The 27,880-nt window shown below is 47.4% G+C and overlaps 1 protein-coding gene across 2 annotated transcripts; it reads left to right on the top strand.

Moving 5' to 3' along the window:
* The first annotated feature begins 582 nt into the window (after nt 1–582).
* vps39 (VPS39 subunit of HOPS complex) lies at nt 583–27,627 on the top strand. Of its 2 annotated transcripts, none has more exons than XM_084482057.1 (24): nt 583–1,195; nt 1,652–1,717; nt 2,373–2,437; nt 2,778–2,820; nt 3,341–3,435; nt 4,017–4,112; nt 4,222–4,314; nt 4,967–5,150; nt 6,682–6,802; nt 7,228–7,348; nt 8,038–8,164; nt 8,665–8,807; nt 9,024–9,164; nt 9,606–9,747; nt 12,411–12,497; nt 14,101–14,174; nt 15,590–15,806; nt 17,280–17,408; nt 17,675–17,777; nt 18,281–18,326; nt 18,720–18,869; nt 22,271–22,405; nt 24,444–24,535; nt 25,039–27,627. In XM_084482057.1, exons 1-24 carry the CDS (start codon nt 1,123–1,125, stop codon nt 25,118–25,120), a joined length of 2,625 nt encoding a protein of 874 aa, XP_084338183.1. In that variant the 5' UTR covers nt 583–1,122; the 3' UTR covers nt 25,121–27,627. The 2 variants fall into 2 exon arrangements, with proteins under 2 accessions (XP_084338183.1, XP_084338182.1); XM_084482056.1 differs by having other exon boundaries at nt 8,035–8,164.
* The last annotated feature ends 253 nt before the right edge of the window (nt 27,628–27,880 follow it).

The following is a 27,880-nucleotide window of genomic DNA, read 5'->3' as shown; positions in this document are numbered from 1 at the left end:
CACACCTATTTGTTGAGTGGTTAATTGAAAATGTATTTGCAATCAGAGGTGTAATAACGTGTTGCAAATCAGGGAAATGAGAATAAGACAATTAATAATACATAATTTACATAATAATACTCTGACTTGTTAAGTCGTTAAATGTAAAAAATGAAACAAATTGGGTGTATTACACCAGGCACCGTCAAGAACACTAAAAAACAAGAACATTTAAGGTGGCAATGAATGGGGTAGAGGGGCCCACACCGATATTCTTTCAGGGGGCCCAGAATTCCTAGCAACTGCCCTGCATGGACCTATAAAGGAGATTTCTTCCTTGCTAATTAAGGGAGATTTTTCTCGACCTCTGGGGGGCTAGGGTCAGGAGTGTGTCATAAATATATGGCATGTTAAGCCCTTTGAGACTGTACCTGTGATGAATTGCTATACCAATCAAATTGAATTGAAGTCAAGGGGAGACGGGCGCGGGACGACCGCTCCTGGCCCACTGTACCTTTAATGCTCACTGTACCTTTAATGCCGTCCTCGTGAGTCCGCTGTTTTCGGGTCACGTGCCTGTCAAACCTCCCGTTCCTCCTTCAGGCAGCGATCAACACAACTCGTAAACTAGCATGTTGTTGGACAACCCAGCTAGCCAACCGACGCTACAAAGGACCCGGCAGTGCCTACGTGTTTATATATTAGTTTAACGCGTCAGTGTGAAACAAAGACCTTTCCCCGGGTGTCCGGACTGTCAAAGGATACAAACGAAACCATGTATTTTTGCTCTTGTTGCTGCTAACTTTGAGCTAAGATAGCTTAGCTAGCCATCAGATGGTTTGTTTTGAACGAGGTGGTGACTTAAAGAAAACAACAACCCGTCTTGTTGATTTCTACACAGCTTGGGTTCCCTGGGGCGCTGATGCATTGGTTCCCCTGGCTCCACATCAGTCGAGATAAAGAAACCCAGTGGATGGAAACATGGCGTAAAGGCGTGTCGCCGAGACCCGAGGTGTTGTCAACAGGCAGGGAGACACTCAGACAGACAGCAGGCAGGGAGACAGACAGTCAGTCAGTCTGGCCAACTCCAGCCGGCCGTGGAGTCCATCTCTTACCACTGAATCGCCCCTAAACTAGCTCGACATGCACGACGCGTATGAACCAGTGCCTATCTTGGAAAAGCTTCCCCTCCAGATCGACTGCTTGGCGGCTTGGGGTAAGTTCCTACACCACCCTGACCCACACCCCGACGAGTTTTTCCTTTCCTCAAAGCTCAAACATCGTAATGGCAGTATCGTGGTAGTCCTAGGTGCCTCTAGGTTTATATCTATAAGGGCCGTGTTGTCGCCGACATGAATGACTCTCCCGTGACCGACGCGACAGAAGAGCTCGACGCTGACAATGCGACATTGTGTTGGGGCATGCCTTGCCATTTAACACGGGAGGATAGTGTGGAAGAACTTTCTATTCAATGTATCGATGTTTCAATACCGGTTCCAATTGAAGCATGTAAATGTTGTATATAAAGTACTTTATAGATCTAGCTTTTCTCTTTTCTACATAAACACTCCCAGATATTTTCTTATCCATGTTGTGCAGAAAGGGTATGAATCAAATTAAAAAGGAACTTGGGTCGGTGTCACTGTTTTTTTTTGTGTCTGTGTTATTTTAGAGGACTGGCTTCTGGTGGGCACGAAACCGGGACACCTCCTCCTCTACCGGATAAAGAAAGATGCAGGTGAGCCTGCTGTTCCTTAGTGTATCTGCACAGATGTTATTCTTACTGGGCTACCTGTAGATGCGTCCTTGAGTAGAATGCCTAACCCCTTATTGCTTATTAATATAATGTATCTAAGTCGTGTTGGATAAAAGCATCTGTCAAATGATCAAAGGTTGGAGAATTAAAAAAAATCAGGTCTGAATTTGTACCTTCTATGACGTACACACCTGACACCCCTGGATTCATCGCTATAAACAGATATCTGCATATGAATGCATAATCTGTAGGCAACGGGACATTATTTTGGTATCAGAAGCGCACTGATTTCTATTTGTAGTCTGAGTAGTATGGATCAATCACGTTTGAGCGGGCTTCAGTTGCATACGTAGGTAAACATTCCTTTTGGAGATCAACAATCTCGGAACCCATTGGCCATTGCCTGACGAGGATTTACCTTTTTATTATCTTCGAGTTTTAACCCGGATATCAGTTAGAAATATTTTGTGTTGTTCTCAGAGGTAAATCACCATCGTAAAATTGTGATTGCACAATGCCGATTTTCATTATACAATGATGATTTATGGTTTTGTTAGAAAATCGTCTGTAGAAAATTGTCATCGTACGATGACGATTTATGGTGTGTGAGCATTAAAAGCTGCTTTTGCCTCCACAGGCACCAATAGATTTGAGGTGACACTGGAGAAATCAAACAAGAACTTCTCAAAGAAGATCCAGCAGGTATACACAGGGATTGAGTTCCAAGTGCTTGATGGCTACATGCTTATCGCTATTCACTGATTCATATTCCATGTTTTAAAGTGGTGAAATTATGCCCACATGTGTGAGTGTGTTTAGCCATTACAAGCCGTTTTGAAAATCTGCCTTTTCCTGTGTATTAGTGACATCACAAGTGGGAGGGTCAACCTAGATGTACGCCAGGAAAAGGCATAATTTAAAATGGCTTGTAATGGCTAATCACACATGGTGGCATAATAACGCCCCTTTTAATAAAATCATTCTATCATGTCAAGTTCTTTGTGGATATTTTTTGAAGTCCTTCCTGTGTTTGTCTCTGCAGCTCTTTGTGGTTTCCCAGTACAAGATCCTCGTCAGTCTGCTGGGTAGGCTTTTCTTGACCACAGTAGGAGTTGTTGATCTCCTATTGGACGGCCACGTTTTACATTCTAATGAAACCGAATCTTTGCAGTGGTGAAGTACCGTTGCCTAGCAGCTGGAGAAAAGGTTCCCGGTTCTTGGCCTGTCTGAGGAGCACGTGGTGCTGGTGGCGGATGCGAGACGCTGTGTGTTTGCTCCCCCTTCAGGGGCTTGCTATGCTAGTCCATGTTCCAAAGTAACATATTTGTAATAGATATAATTGATATGTATGTACAATATTAAGATGCTAGGCTAACTGGTTACTGCAAGTTGTGTGGCTGGTGAGCGGTGGATGGAACCCAGCACACAAATATGCCATGATTGCATGACTTGACTTTTTCTAGTGAACATCAGTGTGCAGTGAGGCATCAATGAGGAATCTTTCTCAAGTCCGGTCCAATTTTGTTTGTTCATGCAGTATTCTCTTTAGCTCTCTCAGTTGACCTCCATTGGATACACCATGAGTTGTTTGGTATCACCCCACAGAGAACAACATCCACGTCCACGACCTCCTGACCTTCCAGCAGATCACCGTGGTGCCCAAGGCCAAGGGAGCCACTCTGTTCTCCTGCGACCTGCAGGTCAGACACACCCCTCTCTACAGCCTGCTCACATTGACCTTACAGTCCTGGTCTAGCTCACTGATGCTCAGACACGCCCCTCTCTACATCCTCCTCACATTGACCTTACAGGCCTGGTCTGTCTAATTGATGCTCAGACACACCCCTCTCTACAGCGTGCTCACATTGACCTTACAGGCCTGGTGTAGCTCACTGATGGTCTGATGATGTCTTCATGCATGGCTCAATACTTATTATTATGACATGACGTGACACTCACAATCATGATTTAGTTACCTTCAACAATCAGCAGTTAGTAATTAGCAGTAAGACTATGATTAACTTATCAACAGTCATGATTTAAGAATGATCAATCGTCATGTTATTACTCATGATTTGATTTATTAATATAATTACGTGATGAAGTAGTTGGTATCATCCTGTCATGCAGTAATTAGTCTTTAGTATTCTTGATTTAGTAATTAGGCTGAGGAGGATTAGCATCAGCCTATGGTTTAGTAAAAAGTATCCATATGGTTTAGTAATTACTGTCATATTATGATCTAGTAATCCTCATGGTCCTATGATCTCCTTCTCCCCAGTCCGGCTCCGGAGAGGCCAAGCTAAGGATGTGTGTCGCTGTCAAGAAGAAGCTGCAGCTGTACTTCTGGAAGGACCGGGAGTTCCACGAGCTCCAGGTTAGACCACGGCCCGTGTGTCTCCTGAAGAGAACCACGGCTGTCTTTAAATTAAGTTCTGCCCTTTCAATGGCTACTTCACCTGCGTGTGTGTGTGTGTGTGTTTCAGGGGGACCTGGGTGTACCGGACATCCCAAAGTCCATGGCATGGTGTGAGAACTCCATATGCGTGGGCTTCAAACGGGACTATTACCTCATCCGGGTAGGTTTCCAACAGGAAATTACCTCATTACAGCCATCCCCTCACCACAGACTCCTTGTCCATGAAAACGCGACTCTGCAGTTTTGAGAGTCTTTCAGCTGTATTTAGATATTCCTATTGACTCGTTCGGAAGACGCTTTAGCGCAAGTGACTTACAGTGAGCTGTAAGTCACTTGCTTAGGGAGTCCTACATGCAGCGACCGCTATCAGTGTTCAAACCAAGGATTTTTATCACTCTCACCACTAGACTATGTGTCTTCAGCATGTACTCATTATAGTGCCCTCATCATGTGGGGTCGGCTTAGCTCAGGAGGTAGAGCAGGTTGACTTGTAACCGCAAGGTTGCTAGTTCGATCCACGGCTCCTCCTAGTGTCGATGTGTCCCTGAGCAAGACACTTAACCCTAACTGCTCCTGACAAGCTGGCTGTCGCCTTGCACGGTTGACTCCGCCGTCGGTGTGTATTAACCGTTGAAAGTCGCTTTGGATAAAAGCGTCTGCTAAATGCCCTAAAATGTAAAAATGTAAAAGTACCCCGTTAACAAGGGTGCAATAACGGTGCGTTGATAGGATAGCACGATCGGACAGTGTTCGATTCCCAGGCGACGGCTAACCTGCTGTGTCTCTGTGGCGTTCCTCCGGGCGGCCTCCAGATGGACGGCCGCGGCTCCATCAAGGAGCTGTTCCCCACCGGGAAGCAGCTGGAGCCGCTGGTGACACCGCTGGCCGACGGCAAGGTGGCGGTGGGCCAGGACGACCTCACGGTGGTGCTCAACGAGGAGGGTGTCTGCACGCAGAAGTGCGCCCTGAACTGGACCGACATCCCCATCACCATGGGTAGGTGACCTCATCTTCGTCACCAGGGGTGGGTGAACTCGTCTTCATCACCAGGGGTAGGTGACCTCATCTTCGTCACCAGGGGTGGGTGAGCTCATCTTCGTAGCCAGGGGTAGGTGAGCTCAACTTCATCACCAGGGGTAGTACACCACTACTGCAGCAGGAAGGACAGACAGACAGACAGCAGTGGAGATAGTAATACAACTATCGATAGATAGTAATACGGTAGTATTAAAGTAAACTACGTGGTAAACTACATGGAGTACATTCAGCAGTTATAAAAAAAACGACAAACGCTGGCATGTGTTGTCGTTCCTCAGCTGGTGTATATCAAGGTGAATTGATTATGGTAATGCTCATCACACACAAACCCAATTACGCCAAATCGAATGAAGCAGGCCACAGGTGGTTGGAAGTAGCCTGCTGCTAACACAAGGACACTTTAGCACCAAGCTGCACAGAACCGTACCACTCGATGACCCAGAAATAGTGCTTCCCTACGTTGATGTCCTGTTCTCCTTTCAGTCCCTTCCTCCTCACGTTCTGCTGTGGTGATTAAGTTACGGTTCCTTCTTTTACCAATTCATAACTTAATAACATAACATAACTAACACCACCAGCACACGCGTCTGGTTTTACTCTCTGGTTGTACATTAATAGGTTTATTGCTACATAATTGCCATGTTCACATTTCTCTCAGGGGTTAAAGGTTAAAGGTCCCCTTTATATATATAATCGTTAATCGTTAGACCGTTAATCGTTAGACCGTTTCCAAATATATATATATATAGTTGGAAATGATTCATATCCACACAGGAAACTACTCTGATCCACTTCTTCACGGGGATGTTGGTATTGTGGAGAGGGGTCGGTAACCAGAATTGTCTGGCCTCAAGATGTCGGGAGAGGAACCACTGAGCCAGACGCTGATCAGTCTGAAGTAGCACGTGTCATGCCTGCCTGGGACGCAGATAGAACAACACATAGGGGAAATGAAGACTGGGAGCCGGACTTTACAGAAAATCATAATTTCCTGTCTGATATGATGTGTGTGCATATATTTATGTAGTTTCTGCACAGCATAGTTTCCACTCCTCTACTGTATGTCGAGGAGTGGCGCTCTCTGAGGACCAGCCTCCTTGGGGACCGGACTAGAGGTCCTCAGGAGGCTGGAGGTCCTCAGGAGGTCTTTGGTTCTGGTACCAGGAGGGAACAGGCCCACCCTCTCACTGTGTGTCATTCAGTATTTCACTGTTTAGTTCGTCTATAGTACAAGCTCGTTCTCCTGAGTTTGTATTAACTGTGATGGGAGGATGCTCATCCATTGTTAATGACTTCAGTGACGATATTACCTACCCCTTGATTCTATCAACTTCATGTGATCGCGTAGCACCCCTTATTATAAAGCTCTGTTGATCGTCATAATGAGGATGATCATTAATAATGATTGATTCATGAAATAATTGATCAGTTTTTGTTTGTTGAATTAGTTGGTGTTTACTCTCGCTCTCTCTCTCGCTCTCTCTCTCAGAGCACCAGCCCCCCTACATCATCGCGGTGCTGCCTCGCTACGTGGAGATCCGCACCTTGGAGCCGCGTCTCCTGGTCCAGAGTGTGGAGCTGCAGAGGCCGCGCTTCATCACCTCAGCAGGGTGACCACACCTTTTTATCAACGCTCTGTTCATTTACGTTATTACTCTGTGCTCACGGAGGTTGATAGAATATAAAAATGCATTCAATAAGTATCAAGGAATCACGGAAAGGGGATTACTCCCCTTGTATTCCTCTTGTCTCTCACGATGCTGGTTGACTCTTGTGGACCAGTGGCCTGCAGTGCAGAGTCCGTCCACTAGGGGGCGCCTGGCGGCCGCTGAACATTTAAAACATGATGTGTTCACCGGAGTGGTTGGGAGGGAATTCTAAACTCAGAGCAGTGGGATGAGAGGCAGGTGGAGGGCTGTGAATCAGACGTGTTGTCAATATCTGTACCAAGAACAATGAACAGACTGCCTAATAGTAGACTCCAGAGAAACAATCCTTATCTCTGTGTTTTACGCTCCTCCTCATCCCCCCCCAGGCCCAACGTGGTGTACGTGGCCAGCAACCACTTTGTGTGGCGCCTGGTCTCCGTCTCCATCGCCAGCCAGATCCGACAGCTGCTGCAGGACAAGCAGTTTGAGCTGGCCCTGCAGCTCGCGGTGAGTCACCTGACTGGCCGCGAATCAGGGTAAAGAGCCAATCAGGGGACACCAGGACGGTCTGGTTTCCTCTGATTGGCTCTTTCCCCGGAAGCTTCCGTCTGCGTTTCTCTGTCCAGGCCCCTGAAAGATGGACGACTGACGTGTTTACATTTGCGTTCAGCGGACAGGTCTTCCACAGCGATAACCAATAAATATGGTTGATTGTTGTCTCACTCCTCAATGCACACTGTTACACTGAGATCAAATGTAAAAGTTTTAATTGTTACAATTATCGGTAAAGTTTCCCGTCCCTAAATGGTAAATGGACTGCATTTATACAGCACCTTTTCTTACCAGTGGCCACTCAAAGCACTTTACAACATGGCCTAACATTCACACATTCACACACAGACGGCGGTGTCAGCCACGCAAGGCGACAGCCAGCTCGTAGGGAGCAGTTAGGGTGAGGCGTCTTGCTCAGGGACACCACGACACTCGGCTAGGAGGAGCCGGGGATGGAACTAGCAAACTTCCGGTTACCACCCAAACCCGCTCTACCTCCTGAGCCACATGCCGCCCCTAAACAGTCCCTACACGCATTATGAAAACTCCATCAGTAGGGGGCGCTGCACACCAAACTAAACGTTTTGATTGGTTTTCCCCATCCTCCTTTTGATAATGTGAGTATTTCTCCTCCTGATCAGAAGATGAAGGACGACTCTGACGGGGATAAGAAGCAGCAGATCCACCACATCCAGAATCTGTATGCCTTCAACCTGTTCTGCCAGAAGAGGTTTGACGACTCCATGCAGGTCTTCGCCAAGCTGGGCACAGGTACGGCAGCCTGGCAACCAGCCCCAGGCGCTGGTGAGGGTGGGGGGCGAGAGGGTCTGGAAGATGGAGAACGGGGATTTGCAGACGCGGTTTTCATTAGAGGAACCAAACATTGGGCTCGAATCGTAAACAAAACCGATGTTTGGTCCAACACAGGCTTTTATACGCTGTGATTGTCAGCCCAGTTGGCACCAACTCTTCAACAAACTAAATGGATTGTGGCGCTCATCGTTTGGTGCACTCCTTGGCGAATAGTGGAGAATATTCCAATAATATAATGTTGGCGTTCTTTTACATTTTAAACATTTGACTTCTGGGAATACAACACTTTTTTATGGGAATACAGAAATATCTCTGCTGAACCATCATGCAATCAGGGTTCCCGTGCTAAACTATGATCCTGTCCTAGAATATGCTACTCATGTCTTGACATGAAAATATCAATTTGGGGGGTGGGGTCACAGTGGGTACATGACTCTGCCGTCCCCCGTCCCCCCCAGACCCCACCCACGTCATCGGGCTGTACCCCGACCTTCTCCCCTCGGACTACCGCAAGCAGCTGCATTACCCCAACCCCCTGCCCACGCTGTCCGGGGCGGAGCTGGAGAAGGCCCACCTCGCCCTCATCGACTACCTCACACAGGTGTGTGTGTGCGTGTGCATGCGCGTTCATAGTTGGAGTTAGAATGTTGTAGCTGTAGTAAGATGTGTTTTAGTTAAATAGATAAGGTTTTACAACATCACATAATGGCAACACATACATTAACAAATTATAATTCCATTATTATTCTTTCTCATAATTATCACCCAACCTATCCATATTACTACTACATCGTGTGTGTGTGTGTGTCGGCTGCAGAAGCGCAGCCACCTGGTGAAGCAGCTGAACGACTCTGACCCGTCCACCCCCTCTCCGCTCATGGAAGGAACTCCCACCATCAAGAGCCGCAAGAAGCTCCTGCAGATCATAGACACCACTCTGCTGAAGTGCTACCTCCACGTGAGGACCCCGTAACCCTCTACCACTCCAGTGTTCTCCTATGCACTTCTCTTCTCCTTACCTCCTCTCACCTCTTCTCTCCTCCTAAACGCCTCATCTCCTCCCTTCATCTCATGATCTCGCCAACTCCTCCTCTCCTCCTCTTCTCATCTATCGTCTGCTCCTGTCCTCTCCTTTCCTCACTTTATCTCCTCCCCTATTCTCCTCTTGGTACCTCTTCTTATTTCTCATCCTCTCCTCCTTTCCTCTCGCCCTCACTTCTCCTCATCTCCTCCTCTCCTCACCTCTTGCCCCAACTTCTCCTCCTCCTCTCCTCTCGCCCTCACTTCTTCTCATCTCGTCCTCCTCTCCTCCTCTCATCTCCTCTCCTCCACTCCTCTGCTCTCGCCCTCACGTCTCCTCCTCTCCTCTCCTCTCCCCTGGTCCTCCCTCCTCCTCCAGACCAACGTGGCCCTGGTGTCTCCTCTGCTGCGTCTGGAGAACAACCACTGCCACATCGAGGAGAGCGAGTACATCCTGAAGAAGGCACACAAGTACAGCGAGCTCATCATCCTCTACGAGAAGAAGGGGCTGCACCAGAAAGGTGAGCTGGCGGCCGGCTGACCCTGTGGCACTGAGCAGTGTCCCACGTCACGCTCCACCTCGGTGGCTTTTACTGGGCTCCTCGGGACAAGGACGCAGGGTGGTGGTGTTGAAAGCCGGTTAACTGTAAGGTTTGGCAGACATGACGATGGGGGAGATCTCCCCGGCGGTGTGTGGAGAGGTCCGCAACCCAGCTCCTCCCAGCCCCAGAGGCCCATCAGTCTGATTAGGCCCAGACGAGGCTGCTTGAACCAGCCATCATCCGCACACATCCAAACACTTCACAGCAATAAGACGCTGTATAAAAGTGCCTGCTCAGAACGGGCTGATGAACTGGACTCTCTCTTGAGAACCGCTCATCCGACAAACTCCACACTGCGCTTCTCAGGTTCCTCAGCAAAACCCAAAGTGTGAAGCCGATGGGATGAAAGGTGGTCGAAAAACGGAAAGACAGACAGACTCCTCTAATTACAGTTGGATAAGACTAAAATACAAGTATTTCCATTACGTTCCATTACATAAGGAAGATAAGGTGTGCTGAAGCCAGGCCTTAATATGCTACCTGGCATAATAATGGCATGTACCTCCATTTTCGTATGGTGGCTAAAGATATAAAATATCGTAGTAATTAAATATCGAAGTAAAAATATCGAAAAACTAGATTATTACCAACTTGTTGCAGAGTAAACACTTCTTCTTTAGTGACCTTACTCAAACCCTTAGTCACGATGCAGACCCACCCAGGCTGCTGGCCCTACAGATGCCTGTCTAGAATGACACTATTTAGAAGAGACAAGGTCTTAAGCTCTTAAAAGATTTGGAGACATCGTATTTTCCACATTCTGAAATCGCCGTCATCTGACCTTAGAATGAATGGAATGAAATGAAAAATGAATCAAAAGAAAGGTGTGATGGATGGATGTGATATTTTTTCCAAGTGCACAAAAACAGAATATTTTGTTACTAGATAAGAAAACAGGTTTAATGTCAAATATTTACCATATTTGTCGCCATTGTGGCAAAAAACCTTGTAAATCTGGCAAATATAACACGTTCTAACCTGCCTTAACAATCTCTCTAGTGAGGTATTCTATTTAAATCTGCACACACCATCACGCTGCCTTCCTTAAACAATAACAACTGGTCTGGTTTGTTTTGAGAAGTCTTCCCATAACCACAATAATAGTCCGCCTCATTAACATGCATGAACTCTAGATTCTCCATTCTAATTAATCCTTGGATATTTGACGCAGCAAAAAGAAACGCCTAGGAGTAAGAATAAGGATTTAGAGAGGGCTCGGATGGAGTGGTTTGTATAATTCACCAAACACCGCAGCAGTCTGCCAGATGAGATGACACGCTGCGCTGAAGCTGGGCCCCCGCTGCTTGCCATCACCGTCAGTCATCGGGGATAAACACTGAACAACAAAACCACCCATCTGGAGACGATTCCTCTTCCAAGCAGTTTTGTTTCAACTTTACGATGTGACGACAATGGCCTGATGCCGTTCACTAGCCTGATCCCGTTGGCTAGCCCCCGACGGTGTCTGCTATCCTGATGCCAGGGTCTCTCCCCTGTGTCTTTCCCCTCCGTACTCACCTCCAGTTTGTACGCAAGGCCCATCATGGTAGAAAGGTTGTGGGTTCGAATCCCGATTTTTGCAGTTTACCTGTCGGCATCCCCTTGAGCAAGGGGCCCGCCGCCTAGCCTGCGGCTGATCCTCAATGTCATTTACGTCAACTTCATGTACGTTGTGGATAAAAGCAGCGGCTACATGAGAGAACAGTAGATACATTATCGTGTTAAAAGCTGGCGAGTGACGAGGCAAAAGTAAAGCAGCATTTCGGAAAACTACTTCTGTAGACCTGCGTCATGGGATGTCTTTTTATTTTTGTTGTTGCGGTGTTGTAGAGTTAATCCAAACTTTCTTTCTCTGTCCTGATTATAACTTATGGTTTGTTTATTTCATTTGCATGTTATTTTATCATCAAGCCATGAGCTACGCTGTGTCAAACCACCCTTCTTAGAGGTGCAGGGGTCGTGGTGTGTGTGTTGTGGCTGTCCCCACGGGCTAAACATTGGTTTCTAATCAAGCCTGCAGCTATTTGCTGTTATTCTCTCTCTCTCTCTCTCTCTCTCTCTCTCTCTCTCTCTCTCTCTCTCTCTCTCTCTCTCTCTCTCTCTCTCTCTCTCTCTCTCTCTCTCTCGCCCCCTCCCCTCTCTCGCCCCCTCCCCTCTCTCTTGGTGCAAATTCAAAACAGCTGTTTGCAGTATTCAATTAAAATCACACATTGGTCTTATCCAATTCCTGCAGACAATTACAATTCAGAGAGATTTATGCAACGCCAGTCCGTCCAAGTCACGACTCTTTGATAATTTCCATCTATTCATCTCAATCAATCCTCCTCATGGTCTTTTTGTTCCCTCTCTTCCCTTGTCCTCCTCTCTGTCCATCTATATCTGTTTCTATCTCTATGTGTCCATCTCTATCTCCCTCTGTCCCTATCTCTTTATCTCTGCCTCCATCACTGTCTCTCTTTCTGTCTCCACTCCATCTCTGTCTGTCTCTTTATTGCTCTGTCTCGGCATCTCTCTCTCTGTCTCTTTAACTCCGTCTCTCTCTCTCTCTGTCTCCCCCCTGTCTCCCCCCTGGGTGACCCTAGCCCTCCAGGTGCTGTTGGACCAGTCCACCAAGGCTAACTCCCCCCTGAAGGGCCACGAGAGGACCGTGCAGTACCTCCAGAGACTGGGTAGGTAGCCGCAGCATTAGCCCTATGCTAAGATTATATACCAAACAGCATTAGCCCTGTGCTAAGATTATATACCAAACGGCATTAGTGATGTGCTAAGATTATATACCAAACAGCATTAGCACTAAACTTAGATCATCTCAACAGCATTATGGCTATGCTAAGATGATGAAACCAGCCTTGGGGCTATGGTAAGATGATGAAAATAGCATGGGGGGCTATTTTAGGATGATAAAACCAGCAGTTTCACAACTATGCATCAATAATAACATAATAATTAAAATAAATAAAAAGAATAAAACCGTGTAGCACTATGCTAAGACTAGAAAACCCTTCTCCCATGAAAGGTCTCCATGATACCCGCTCTAGCCAGGTAATGACAAAAGACACCCGTGTTCTGTCTAATGGAGGAGGATAAGTACTGTCTGACACCAGGCACTTGGCCCTCTTGAAAGCTCTAGACCCAGGGGTGAGACAGACGAGGGAGGGAAGGTGTGAGGGGGGGGGGGGGGGGAGTGAGTATGTGAGTGAGTGGCCTTTATTTACTTTTCCATGGCATTCCATTCCACTGAAACCTTGTGAATTGTTAATAGGTAGAGCTCATAGGTGCGTCACCCAAACAGACCACAACCCTTTGTAGCCGCCCTGCTTTGGGTCCGTACGCCTGTGGTCCTTGGCTGCACGTCTTTCCATCTCTCACGGCACTTTCCCTGCCCATCCTCCCTTTCACAATGAAAGGGGTTTTATTGCCAGGTAACTCTAGCACATGCTCAGACTTTCTTTCTGGTGTGTTCGGTGTGCGGTAAAGGAAAAGAGATGACAAAATGACAACTGCAAGAATATCTGAGATAAAGATGGGTGAGTGTGCGCGAAGGCACACTCACCCATCTTTATCTCAGATATTCTTGCAGTTGTCATTTTGTCATCTCTTTTCCTTTACCGCACACCGAACACACCAGATAACGCTCTCCTGCCTCGACTCGAAACAGACCAACATCTTGGAGGTCGTTTTCTCTGCAGTATCCCCGTTGTCGTCGCCGGCCTGATCCACTCCCCGGCCCTGCGAGGGCACTTCGGGGGGGGGGGGGGGGCGAGATGAGAGCGAGTGAGGGGGTTTTAAACGACGGCCTCTCCCTTAGTCACCAGAACGACCACTGCAGTCGTCTTTATAGCTGAGAGCAGCAGGGAGGGGCGGACAAACGACTGCGGTTTGCAGGTCATTTAGTTTATTGTTTTGTGATTGGGTTGGGTTTCATTGTACTTTTTGAGCCGTTAGTTGTGTACACCACCGCCGCTTCCAAAAAACGACAAATGGATGAAATCTGTTTTAATCCCAGTACGACATTGCATATTGAAAATGAATTATGGAGGCCTCCAAATGAAAACATCTGAATCTTCACTGAATCTGAAAATAAAGTGAAATAGTTAAAGGGGAAAATGAGAAATGCATCATTCCAGGTTATCCCTTTAAGGATGCGTTTGCTATACTGCTATACTTTTTACACATATATACATATGTATACAGTATAGTAGTGTATAATATATATAGTGTATACATGTGTATAGAAAATGTGTGTTTTCTGTTCCTCATCTCTTCCAACAGGAGTGGAGAACTTGGGCATGATCTTCGAGTTCGCCCCGTGGGTGCTGAAGATTTGTCCCGAGGACGGGCTGAAGGTGAGGGGTAGCGACGGTTACCACGGCAACAGCCTCCTCCTCCGAGTGGAAGGAGCCTGTTGAACTCCTCGCCGCCGTGCGTCCTACCTATCTATTAGGAGCACACCTCCTGTGCTTTAAATGATTCACGCGTGGACAGAGCTCACCGTGGAGCTCACGAGGCGCTGGCAGCCTGTCACCGTGGTGACCAGATCCCCGTGTAACGTGAAGCCGCCTCGCCATAACGACAAAGAGCGCTTCATGGTCGACGAGGCCGGCTCAGGTTCCCTGCACTGTCAGAGTGCAGCTGTTTACGTTGAGGATCCGATGATCGGGGACACGAACCTGATGCACAACCTCAACTTTGTAGAAAGCCTTTTTCTTTTTGTAAAAAGTATTTTATTTTTTTCGTACACCACTGTTACATTGTAGTAAACATTGTAATCAACATTTCAACTGACATCTTAACATATATCCTTATATCCTATAAAAACATATATCCATATATCCTAACAAAAATTAATTAAATAAAAACTATTGAGGCAAAACAAGTAATAGAAATCGGTAAGAAATAATTAAATAAAAAATTAAAAATAAAAATTAACAAATAAATGGAAAAACACACATGGGTCAAATGTACAGTTTAACTCTAAGCACCAAGCTCTTATCTTGTAGCAATATATTGCAATCTAACTTATCTTTCAGCCCTGTCATTGATGCCTTTTCTGTTTTCTTGAACATTACATCTTACATAGATTGATGAGGCGCCAGTGTTGGAATGGAAGTTGCACGGACATTGTAGTTGTTGGCATCTCTAACCACAGCTGAATGTAATTTTCTTGATTAGATCCTAATGCATCATTCATCTCCAAAGAGGCTTGAGTTATTTTGAAATGAGCCTTGACGGGTCAAGTAACTCCTATTCATTTTAAGATCACTATCTGACCTGATCTTTAACCCCCAGAGTTCAAACAAGGTCACAGAAGTCAACACATTTAGTTCCAGCGATGCCGTTTTTACTGTTTTTTAATGGCTGACTCTTTAATAGTGTTTTTTACTTGCATTTAGTTGTTTGCTTCTTTCCATTACGCTGAGCTGAGCAATTATTCCCGGCAATTTCCCCAGGGATCATTTAAGAAATCTGAATCTGAACAGACCACGATTGCACAAACTCAAAAAACCTTTTTCCCCTCTTCTCCTCCTCTCCCTCCCGCCTTCCCTCCTCCCTCTTCTCCTCCTCCTTTTCTCTCTCCTCCTTCTCCTTCCCTCCCTCCTTCTCTCCCTCCCTCTTCTCCTTCTCTCTCTCTCCTCCCCCCTTCCTCTTTCCACCTCCTCCCTCTCGCTCTCTCCTTCCCCTGCCTCCCTCCTCTCCCTCCCTGCCTCCCTCCTCCCTCCTCCTCCTCCTCCTCCTCCTCCTCCTCCCTCCTCCTCCTCAGATCTTCACGGAGGACCTGACGGAGGTGGAGACGTTGCCCAGGGAGCGCGTGCTGAGCTTCCTGCGGGAGGGCTTCAGGGAGCTGGCCGCCCCCTACCTGGAGCACATCATCCACGTGTGGGACGACCCGCGGCCCGACTTCCACAACGTGCTCGTCCAGCTCTACCTGGAGCGCGTGCAGGGCCTCATGAAGCAGTACCTCAACTCCCTGCCCGAGGGTGAGCCTTTACCACCTGCCGCTCATTCGTTCGTTCATTCATTCATTCGTTCATCCTGCCAGAGGGTGAGCCTTAACCACCCGCCATGGTCATGCTTACACTCATTCATTCATTCATTCATTCATTCATTCCTTCATGATTCAGTACCTCAACTCCCTGCCAGAGGGTGAGAGTTAACGACACACCGGTCATGCTTACATTCATTCATACATTCAATCATTCGTTCATTCATTCAGTACACCCTTTATGAAGCAGAACCTCCACTCCCTGCCAGAGAGTGAGAGACCCTGCTGTGGCCTAGTTAAACACCCACCTATCATGCTTTCATTCATTCATTTATCATTCATTCATTCATTCAGCATTACACCCATTCATGACGCAGTACCACAGCTCCCTGCCAGAGGGTGAGAGCGTTAAAAACCCACGATCATGCTTACATTCATTCGTTTAATCATTCAACAATCCGTTAATTCAACCCACCGTCCATCCATATTTAATTTACCACACCAAGCACTACGATAATTCCCTACTACAACCCATACAATTGGCCTGAAGATATGTTTCTAGAAGCTATAATTGGGTCAGTAATGCTCATCTCCGGATTGGATCATCCCAGGCCTTTCTCCTAGAGGCTGTCTGTTCCCATGGTTTCCTCCCAGCCCTCGTCTTCCTCCCTGGGAGCGGGAAAAGCCAAATTCATCAGCGATGGCTGAGGTCATCTGAGCCCTGGAGCATATTCATCACCTCCTAACGCATGGATCGCCCCCAGAACAGCCCGAGAAACCCGCTGACTCCCCCGAATACTTGGACCTGATCCCGGCTGTATTATTTATACTCCCCGTTTTCATGGAGATTTAGTGATTACGTCGCCACATATGGAGCGGCTTTTCTATGGCGTCGTCATCCCAGAGGCTCTCTCTCTCTCTCTCTCTTTGAACTTGGCTAGTGCTGTATGTCCTGGCCTTTTGTCACATGGTCTGGCTGTCTGTCCGTCAGGGAGGGTCAGTGACCTGGGCCCTGGTTCCTGGGCGGGGTCAGTGCCCTGGTTCCTGGGCGTGGTCAGAGACCTCGGTGTGGGCGTAGTCAGTGACTTGGGTGCCGTGCCATGCCAGGGAAGACCGTGCCAGGGAAGTGGACCAATAGAAGCAATGCTTAAATAAAACACACAGCCCTTTGGTTATTTAGTGGCTTGTGGGTTTTATATGTACCTGCCGTGACATAAATCAAGCAGCTCCGCCGGCTCTATTTAAATTAGTCTCCTTCAGTGCATTTAAGTTTCTATAAAAGCCACTCCCTAGCAATTTTCTGTTCAAGTTTATTTCCAATTAATTGTAAGTAAGTAAGAGTGTGTGTGTGTGTGTGTGTGTGTGTGTGTGTGTGTGTGTGTGTGTGTGTGTGTGTGTGTGTGTGTGTGTGTGTGTGTGTGTGTGTGTGTGTGTGTGTGTGTGTGTGTGTGTGTCTGTGTGTGTGCAGGTGTGAGTGCCGTGGCTGCAGGTAAGGAGGAGGGGGACCTGGGAGAGTTCCGGTCCAAGCTGCTGGGCTTCCTGGACTCGTCCTCCAGCTACGAACCCGCCAGACTCATCAGTGACTTCCCCTTTGACGGTAAGGAGCCTCTCTCCTCCTCCTCGTCATCAAGCAACTACATCCATGATGTTTGCTCTGGATAGAAGTGTCTGCCTGATGTCTATGTACTAATCTCTGAGTAATAATAGAAAATAGGTCAAGACTCAGCTTGCTATCTGTTTCCCATTGAATTAGTAGTTTGATCTCTGTCTCTCTATTTCTCTACCTCTACCACTCTCACTCACTCTCACTCTGGCTCTCTCTACATCTCTCACTCTCACTCTCTCACTCACTCTCTCTCTCAGGCCTGTTGGAGGAGCGAGCTCTGCTGCTGGGCCGCATGGGGAAACACGAGCAGGCGCTCTTCATCTACGTGCACGTGCTGAAGGACACACGCATGGCAGAGGAGTAAGGGGCGCGCAGACCAGCAGCGGTCCACACTGGGATGCTCACTCAAACCACCACGGTTCATGCTGGGATACAAACTCAAACCACCACATTTCACACTGGGATTCTCACTCAAACCATCGTGTTTCATATTGGGATTCTAACTCAAACCACTGTGTTTCATACTGGGAATGTAACTCAAACCACCAGCTATGTTTCATATGACGATTTACAGATGATTTATTATGGCCACATAGTTGGCCACATTTTAGGAGAGGGGACCTTGGTTATTTAGTGGCCTCGGTACAAGAAATGTGACTACAAAATGGAGTACAGAATATGAAATGACAGCATAGATTATTCATCTTTAGAATTATTATTTATAATGAAAAATATTTTTTGTGGTGGCTGAACCACAAATTAAGTTCATTTTAATTATAATTCGTTGGTATTATAATTAAGTTCATTTTAATTATAATTCGTTGGTATTTGCTAGACTTATAGTCTTTCTCTGCTCTCTCTAGATACTGCCACGGGCATTACGACGACCTAACAGAAGGAAACAAAGATGTAAGTACTTTGGATTTCACACAGAATGCTGTTGGTACTGAACTGAAAATCCCCCGCAAATCCACAAGTGTCAGTAATAAAGGGCCTGTGACCAGCTGCAGTCACTGCATACATAAAACATCTCCTGCAGAATTCTTGCAGGGGAATTCAAATTACCTCATTGTTCCAAAACCTTTTTGGGATTTACACTTTCACAGCCATCATTAAGACAAGTATTATGTATTGATCCCCGAGGCGAAGCTCAGGAATGGCTTGTTCAAAACACGGTTCATTGTCACTAAGGCAACCACAGTCCACCAATCTTAACGGAATCGAAGGCCGTATATGAAACGCTTGACACAGACCAAATGTGAGCAAAGTCTTAAGCGTGCGACGTGACCCCGCCGTCTGCAGGTGTACCTGTCCCTGCTGAGGATGTACCTGTCCCCGCCGGACGTCCACTGCTTGGGGCCCATCAAGATGGAGCTGTCGGAGCCGCAGGCAAACCTTCAGGCTGCCCTGCAGGTCCTGGAGCTCCACCACAGCAAGCTCAACACCACCAAGGTACGCTGACACTAGTGCTAACCCAACAGCTAATGCTAAACACAGCTCCACCACAGCAAGCTCAACACCACCGAGGTATGCTACGGCTAGTGCTAACCCTAAAGCTAATGCTAAACACGGTTCAACCACAGCAAGCTCACCATCACAGCTACCGCCACCAATCTGCAGCCTAATTTGCATTTTATTTGCATATATTTAAATTATTGGTTGGGAATATTTTCCATGTGAGGACTTTTCCAGAGTGATGAGGAAACCCTTCTGGCAAATGGAGTATTTTGTCCTGTTTCGGAAAAAAAAAAAGTGACAACTCAAATATTTATATTCCAAGGCCACAATTAGCTGGTGATTATTTACCTCTCGTTTGACATTTTGGTCGAAAAAAGGATGTTTTTTATTTCGGCGGATTCGGTTTAAATGTGCCGGGTTCTGTTTGTGGTTCTGTTGGGGTGAGGCCGCCATAAGACGATGACTCAGATGCACAAAAACGGGCTTGGCTCTGAGGCCGTCCGGGTTTTGGGGCTTGACTCAACCTCCGCTACAGACCCGGCGAGGGAGGACCTCAGTGGAAAGATGAGGGGGTCTGGACTCCGGCCACGCCGGCCTAAGATTAGAGCGTTCTCCTCCACCCGGCCACCGGAGTCAACATGCACACACACACCACACACAACTTCCTGCCTGTCCTCCTCCAGCACACAGCCCAGGGGCGGTCAGACCTGTGTGTGAGGTTCTGTCTGGGTTCCCAATGGTTTCCACCTCGGCCTACGGTCAGCTGTGGAACATCCCAGAAGGCACACCACACACACACACACACACACACACACACACACACACACACACACACACACACACACACACACACACACACACACACACACACACACACACACAGAAACCAGACGTCGCCCGTGACACGGACCCAAGCCCAACGGGCGGGGCAGACCAGAGTGTACGGAACGGAACGTACGCGTTAATCGCTAAGACGACAGAAGCTCCCACACAGAGATGGCCCCACGTCACCGGGTCCCGGTGAATAGCGGTGCACCCAAAGTGAGCTTACCTGCCTGGCTTCTTGTTAGGGCGTCAAAGCACCTTCCCCCCCCCCCCTGAAGAGAGCTGTACTTACCTGCACCAGACACGCCCTCCCCTCCCCTTTCCTCTCTGTCTGTCTGGCCGTTGGCCTGTCTCTGTGTGCTTCCAGCAGAGCAGGATCCAGTGTGGAAGGTGTCAGTGATCTGTGTCGGAGCGCACAGACGTTTCAAATTAATAGCCACCCCACCCCCCCCCCTCGCCCCTCGCCCCTTCTCTCTCTCTCTGTGTGTGGGAGAGTTGAGGTTTATCGCTGGGGCTTGCTTGGCCCGGGAGAGCATCATAGCTCTCCGTCTCTCCTCTCCTCTCCTCTTGTTTTTATTTTTTTCTTCCCGTTTTCCCTGGCCGCACTCCCGGAGCCGGCCGGGCGGGACCGTCCGCTCTCAGAGGAGCGAGTGGAAGACTCTCTGTGAGGGCCTGGAGACTGCTCCATGTGTGTGTGTGTGTGCCAGTCGCACGCCCGCTGCCATAAAAGATGTGCCGGATTAGCCGTTAGTTAAGCAGTGTCAAGCTAGCCGGTTACACCGAAATGACCAACTAGGAGGTTAATTAGAATCCGTCAAGCTAGCTAGCTAAATTTAGACTTGAGTGCTAACTAGGTTTAGAGAAACAAAAAAAAAACTAGAAATGTATTTGCATTTACCACAACACATTTCAGAACCGCTTTACTCTATCTGGCTGGGTTTGGTCGTTTTCCATTGTTCTCGTACTGTACTGTCAGGTCTGAACATTTGCGCCCCATTCAAGGTGAATCTTCCTAATCTTGTGTAAAGTGTTCTCAAATCGGTTGGTCCTTATCCCACCTCCTACTGGCCAGGTGCAGGACAAATGAAGTAATATGGAATGAAAGAAATGTAATGTCAGCACTGCTTAAGCTCCAATATTAATTTAATAAAAAATTCACAGCAACGTTTCGACCCTATTGGGTCTTCTTCAAGCAAATGGCCTCCGCTCAATTCTTCAGGCAAATGGCCTCCACAGCAACGTTTCAACCCTATTGGGTCTTCTTCAGGCAAATGGCCTCCACTCCATTCTTCAGGCAAATGGCCTCCATTTGCTGAAGAAGACCCAATAGTGTCGAAAAACGTTGCTGTGAATTTATTTCATTCCTCATCCCACCTCCACCACCGTCAGGAAGTAGCTGGTTCCCAAATGGCTGAGGAATCCCCTGGTCAGGAGCTGGAGAGACTGAAGAGGAGCCAGGACACAGAGCTGGCCTCTCAGTGGACAGGGTTTAGAGAGGGCGGCAACGTCCCGACATAGACCAAAGACTGACCGCAGGGCGGTGACACTTGCTAAAGAAAACAATGTCTCCCGGTTCCCTCATGAAACCTAACCTACCATTTACTATTCAGCAGATGCTTTTAGCCACAGTGTCTCGTGAATGTTATTTTAGATGCTTGTCATTAAAGAGCCGGTATTGGCCCTCGATATGGCATCTTCATCCATGAAGGTGGACTGCAGACATTTGGGATTGAACCCAGAATCTTATGGCCGGGAGTCAAACACCCTCACCACTACATTGAGGGTATTTAGCAGATGCTTTTATCCAAAGACTCCGAGACTTACATTTGTCTGAAGAAAGAGTAACTATATATCGCAGTCGGTACAGTCAGGATGTTCATAGAACCAAGTGCCAAGCACTAACAATCGCTAGGTTAACCCATTCCTTGTATACAACAAAGAGAGCTAGGATAAGATGCTACACAATGCTAAGTACTATTAAAGGTGACATATTATACCACCAGGTCTGAGTGTGATTAGCCGTTACAAGCCATTTCAAAAATCTGCCTCTTCTGACAATCTACCAATCAATCTACCAGCCTTACCCAGCGGACTGTAGCAAACGTGGCTCATCTATCCAGCACACATCTAGGTGGACACGCCCACTTGTGATGTCACTAATGGCAGATTTTCAAAACGGCTTGTAACGGCACACTCTCACCTGGTGATATAATATGTCAGCTTTAAGTGCAAGGACGTACAATATACAATAAATGTGTAAGAGGGGGTGTGGTGGGGGGGGGGGGGGAGGACATACAGAGTCTAGGTAAACTCTGAACCACTAGACCACTGGCATGGTTAACCCGATGGCTCATTGTTCCGTTTCAAATATTCAAAGGTTTTTATTTGTCACATACCGTGTGACAAACGTATTTTCTGTGCTTACTTTCTGAAATAAAATAGAATAGAATCAAATCAAATAAATTTAAATATTTTTAAATAAGTTTTAACAGAAAATGAAGAATATTATAAATGTATGTTAAATTAAAAACTGGTTAACCAGGGAGATGTACAAATGGTTCCGTCCCCAGGCCATCCACCTGCTGCCGGCCAACACCCAGATCCGGGAGATCCGGGTGTTCCTGGAGAGCGTCCTGGAGGAGCGGGCCCAGAGGAAGCGCTTCGACCAGGTGCTGAAGAGCCTGCTGCAGGCCGAGTTCCTGCGGGTGAGTCCTGGGGCCCCCGCGAGGAGAGGCCGAGTTCTGGGGAGGCGGCGGCGACCCCACCGGCGCAGCCTTTAGTGGCCGTCGGTTTGGGTCCAACCGCTCCGGGGTTTGCTCCAGGGATACGCCGGGGATTTTACCGGGGGCGAATTCAACCATCATCATTGTTTTTTAGGTGATCAAAATACTAATGGACTGGCAAAAACACGACATTTTCAAAAATACAATTGAACAGGCAAGTAATAATATACAGAAAAATTCTCTATACCTAGTACATACATACTTGCAAATACAGATACAGAGAAGTGCATAGACACAAAGATAAAAGAAAAAACAAGAAGTAAAAAACAAAAAATAAAAAAATAAGTGAATTTTCCAATTGTTTCAAACACCAAAAACACACAAAAAACAACACACACACAAAAAAAATCATCATTGGTTGAATTTATTGCACAGAAACAATGGTGAATCCCAAATGGGTTTATCACATCATCCACCCATTTAACCAATCGTGTTTTCATCATGGTGATCCTGTGATGGGTTGACCGAGGTTCTCACCATTGTGTCTGCGATGAGGTTTTCACCAGACTCCAATCCGTGTTATCCTCTGAAGGGATGACATAATTATATTGATCCCTTTAGCGGAATCCTCTCAGGCAGAACTGGGTGTGGGCCCCATTAAGTCAGTTCTATTTGTACATCCCTTAATCACATTTAGGAGTCTCACAGGCCCCACGGTGTACAACACAACACCGTTCACCCCCAAGTCTTCTGAAGGCCAAACAAAAGCTCCCTGAACCCAGAGGGGAGGGACCTTGAGAAGGAACACCCGAGTTGTGAGTGCAACGCTGCAGATGCAGCTGCCAGGTGTTTTACTGAACAGTAATTTTGAAGGGCTCATGGTCTTCCAGAACCCCTTTGGATTTGGAACTACTGCTAAATGGTCATCATTTATATATAGCGCTTTTATCCAAAGCACTTTACAGTGTTCACTGACATTCACCCATTCATGCACGATTTCACACACCGACGGCGGAGTCGTCTCAGGGCGCAGGGTGACAGCCAGCTCGTCAGGAGCAATTAGGGTGAGTCGTCCTGCTCAGGGACACCACGACACTCAGCTAGGAGGAGCCGGGGATCGAACCAGCAACCTTGCGGTTACCAGCCAACCCGCTCTACCTCCTGAGCTAATGCCGCTTACTACTGAGAAAGTTTGCAACGTGACGCAGTCCCAAACTATTTGAAAGAAGTAACTTCCACTACTCCTTGGAAGAGGAGACTTGTGGATCAATGGATCTTTCCTGTTTTCCCGGTGGCTGAATGGAAGCCCATATATCCTCTTCTTGACAGCCTAATGTGAATCCAGGGTAGCCCTTAAACTAATGGAATTTAACTTAATTGGTGTTGTGCCCATGGGCAATGACGGTGCTTCTGCCCACGACAGGGAACTCAATCAGCCAGTAGGACGGTCCGAGGGGGGTCGGTTGTTCCCAGGTGGGCAGACAGCAAGGCAGGGAAATGTCCAATAAGAGTAAAATATGGGCATAATAATGACCTTAATGATATTCATATCAGTCATGAGGAAAAGGCGAAGTGAAAGGCAGCATTCCGCTCCAGTTGCTCTGACAACAGTTGTCGTGGTACCCTTTTGTATACTCTGAAAAACGGGTCAAACCAACATGCGGGTTGGTCAAAATACCCCCCTCCCCCCAAAACTTTAACGGGTTCCGTGCACTTAAACCAACTCAGAGTGCTCCTCCAGGCTGTTGTTGGTGTGTCTGAATGTTACGTTGGTCTAAACAAAACCTCCTCCTCCCTCCTCCTCCGTCATTCTCCTCATTCTCCTCCTCTGTCATTCTCCTACTCCTCCCCCGTCCTCCTCCTCTTCCTCCTCCTCTGTCATTCTCCTCCTCCTCCTCCTCTGTCATCCTTCTCCTCCTGTCATTCTTCTCCTCCTCCTCCTCCTCTGTCATTCTCCTCTTCCTCTGTCATTCTCCTCCTCCTCCTCCTCCTCGGTCATCCTCCTCCTCCTTCTCCCCAGGTCCAGGAGGAGCGTATCTTCCACCAGCAGGTGAAGTGTGTCATCACGGAGGAGAAGACTTGCCGCGTGTGCAAGAAGAAGATCGGGAACAGGTAACGAGCGCCGTGCTCCTCATCATTATCCCTCACATTATCCCTCACATTATCATATTAGATTAGATTAGACGCTGAATATTAAACGGCCGCAATGAGACCGGCAATTAATTGTCAATAATTGATGCACATTTTGTACATTCTGATCGGTTGAAATCCAACCAATATGTTTCACGGAGAGTGACGGCAATTTCAATCCTTGAGAACAGGCAGTTTTTGCACAATGCACTTTTACTGTATTTAAATCTTCCACTTTCTTTTCCAATTGATTACCTGTTAATTGTGTTTAATGTAAATCAGTGTGTTAATGTTCATCTGTGTATGTTAATGTTAATCTGTTTGTTTGTTAATGTAAATCTGTGTGTTAATGTGTGTGTTAATGTCCATTTGTGTGTGTTAATGTTAATCTGTGTGTGTGTGTTAATGTCCATCTCTGTGTGTAAATCTAAATCAGTGTGTGTTAATATGAACGTGTGTGTGTTCTTTGTGTGTTTGCTATGCAGTGCGTTCGCCAGGTACCCCAACGGCGTCGTGGTGCACTACTTCTGCTGCAAGGATCGCTCCGCCTGCCCCACCGACCACTAACCCCGCCCCGGGACCCCCACCCCAGGACCCCCACCCAGTGGGGGGGGGTTGATGAATAAGGCAGGAGACCCCTCTCGCCGTGCGGACCCCATGGCCTTGAGGAGGACGAGGAGTCACTTTGTCTTCATCGCCGGAGCCTTGCTGTTCAGAAGACACTCTGGTCGCGTCTCCAACACTCACCGGATGCTTTTACCCAGAGTGCCCCTGACCATCCCTGCTCCTACGCCTGTGTGGTCCTGTTTTATTCATGGTGTCCAGGGGAACTGGGTCATGGTGAAGTCATGCTCCCCCGCCCGGAGCCTCTACACCGGACCTTCTCCTGGAGGCACCTGGCACTCTCCCCTCGCTCTCCTCCTGCTCACGGGTCATCCGGTCACTAATGGACTCTTGGGGTGAGGTGTGGTCAAGCAAGGTCAGAGAGAGAGAGAGAGAGAGAGAGAGAGAGAGAGAGAGAGAGAGAGAGAGAGAGAGAGAGAGAGAGAGAGAGAGAGAGAGAGAGAGAGAGAGAGAGAGAGAGAGAGAGAGAGAGAGAGAGAGAGAGAGAGAGAGAGAGAGAGAGAGAGAGAGAGAGAGAGAGGACATTGTCCAGCTAACTGGCCCTTGGCTTCACTCCACCTGTTGGAGAGAATGAGACTCTTTACCTTGGCCTCTGAGGAAGAGGAGCTGAGTGATGAAGGCCCACCTCCCCTGGGGGGGGGGGTGGTGGGGACATGATGACGTCATCCTCTCCCTCTCCTCCCCCAGGTCATGTCGCTCCTGTCATGTTAGGTGTGCTTGTGACTCTTATTATAATGCACAATGAAATGCCTTGTGGGACGTGAGATTGTACTCTCAGTCATCCGTCTGTCTGTCTGTCTGTCTGTCTGGCTCACCTCCTCACTGTTTCTCTGTCTACTCTGTGTGTCTACCAGTCTGTCTGTCTGTCTGTCCTACAGTCTGTCTGTGTGTCCACCAGTCTGTCTGTGTGTCCTCCAGTCTGTGTGTCCACCAGTCTGTCTGTGTGTCCACCAGTCTGTGTGTCCACCAGTGTTTCCCCCAGTCTGTGCATCCCCTTAATGCCTCCAGCATGGCTTTGGGTGTGGCTCGATTTGTGAGCAACACGCCTTCCTCCAGTGTTCCTCTGCGATCACAATATATGCACAGCACTCCTTCCTTCTGACCCGGGGGCCAGTAGGTCTCCATCCTGGTTTCACAGCAGTCTGTCCTCATCAGGCTGGCAGATTAATCCTCCTCTCATCCGCTGGTAATCCTTCCCCTCACACATCCGCAGATTTAAAGACTTTTAACGCCTGGAAAACTCCCCTGTTATCTGAAGGCTTGAATCACATGCCTGTCAAGTAATAAATGATGTATGTCTATATCTAGATATATTTATCTAGATATTGATATTTATAGTGACTTTTGAGAAGAGGGTTATTGTCTTGTAACGGCGACATTCTAATCAAACCCGTAGCGTGACCGAGACGGAAGCATCAGTTAGTTAGAGCAACAGGAAATGAATTGAGGAATTAATTAATGTTCTGTATTGTATAACGCTCCGGGGACAGCTGGTACGGACTGCTGCTGACTTGCCGAGGGGGCACATCGGCAGGGGCACGAGTCCGACTGCAATCTGACAGGCTGCCTTATTTCCCCGTGATAAATTAGCTTGATTTGTAACTCTACGGAGGTAATTTGTGGATGGGGCGGAGCTAAACCCCCCTGTAATCGAGTAATAGATTTGCACACGTTCACTGTATGAGACTGTTACCCTTGTTTTTAAATGGGGGACCCCCCTGTCCCCTGTCCCCCTGTGTATACTGTACAAAGCGCTGAGTGCCCAGAGGGCAAAGGTCACGAAGAAAACGTTTGCAACAAGCACTTATTAAATACAGCAAGCGGCCTGTGAGATGCTCTGTGTGTACAGCTTCAACCAATAAACATGCAGCTCCTCTGAACCGGCTGTCTGTCCTGCCTAGGCACCAGTGGGTGGTCCACTCAATTCAATTCAAAAAAGCTTTATTGCCAATGAGAAATAAACATTACACATAGCCAGAGCAGGTGAACAATAAAGAAGTCAAAATGTTAAATTCAAAATATAAGTCCTGAATATATAAAAGTGAAATGTGGGATCTTATAAAATAATTCTGGTATCGCCTGTAAACAGATAAATGAAAGATACACTCTAAATACACTGTATTTACAATAAAAAACTTTAGAAGTCGCTTTCGTCCAAAGCCACTTTCATCAAGCTTTAGAAAAAATCATTGACATTCGTGTTGAGGAAAATCCGACTGAACCGGAACAAGAGAGACTCCATGACAAGTTGTGTTGCCTTAACCTTCTCCTTTATCTTTCATCCAGAACTTGTTTCAGGGTTAGCCTTCTCCATAAGCCGACCGCAGGAGCCGTTCGGCATGGGAGAGATCAGACGCAACACGCCGACTAGTGTTGCTAATGGTCTCCGTGCACGTTCAGCTGAAACCAAACCACAGCGTGTCTGACTGCATGGACACTGGCATGAGTCACAGCCGACCCTCTCCTCCACGTCCTCAACCAGCGGCTGGACGGGCACCGGAGGAGGAGGAGATGAGTAAGTTGAGTTCAACAGACACTACTGGCCTTCAGAAAACTAAAACCCAGAATAATAAACAACACCGCTTTCTAGTAAAACATTTACAAACCAACATTTTATTAGTGAAAATGGAATCCTCACCAAAAAAAAATCCCTCTTCCACACTCTTATCTACACCATAAGTTATGGGCCTGGTTTTCTAGTGG

The sequence above is a fragment of the Micromesistius poutassou genome, assembly GCF_964030765.1.
Source record: "Micromesistius poutassou genome assembly, chromosome: 17".
Lineage (NCBI taxonomy): Eukaryota > Metazoa > Chordata > Actinopteri > Gadiformes > Gadidae > Micromesistius > Micromesistius poutassou.
Note: the sequence above shows the minus strand (reverse complement) of the source record. Positions and strands in the feature narration are given on the sequence as shown.

What these genes read in the sequence shown, in the direction of transcription:
- vps39 (XM_084482056.1), top strand. Translation starts at nt 1,123, where the DNA reads ATGCACGACGCGTATGAACCAGTGCCTATCTTGGAAAAGCTTCCCCTC. An exon ending in GATCCTCGTCAGTCTGCTGG is followed by an intron (nt 2,821 to 3,340) that starts GTAGGCTTTTCT and finishes ATCACCCCACAG; the next exon opens with AGAACAACATCCACGTCCAC. An exon ending in GAAGGGGCTGCACCAGAAAG is followed by an intron (nt 9,748 to 12,410) that starts GTGAGCTGGCGG and finishes GGGTGACCCTAG; the next exon opens with CCCTCCAGGTGCTGTTGGAC.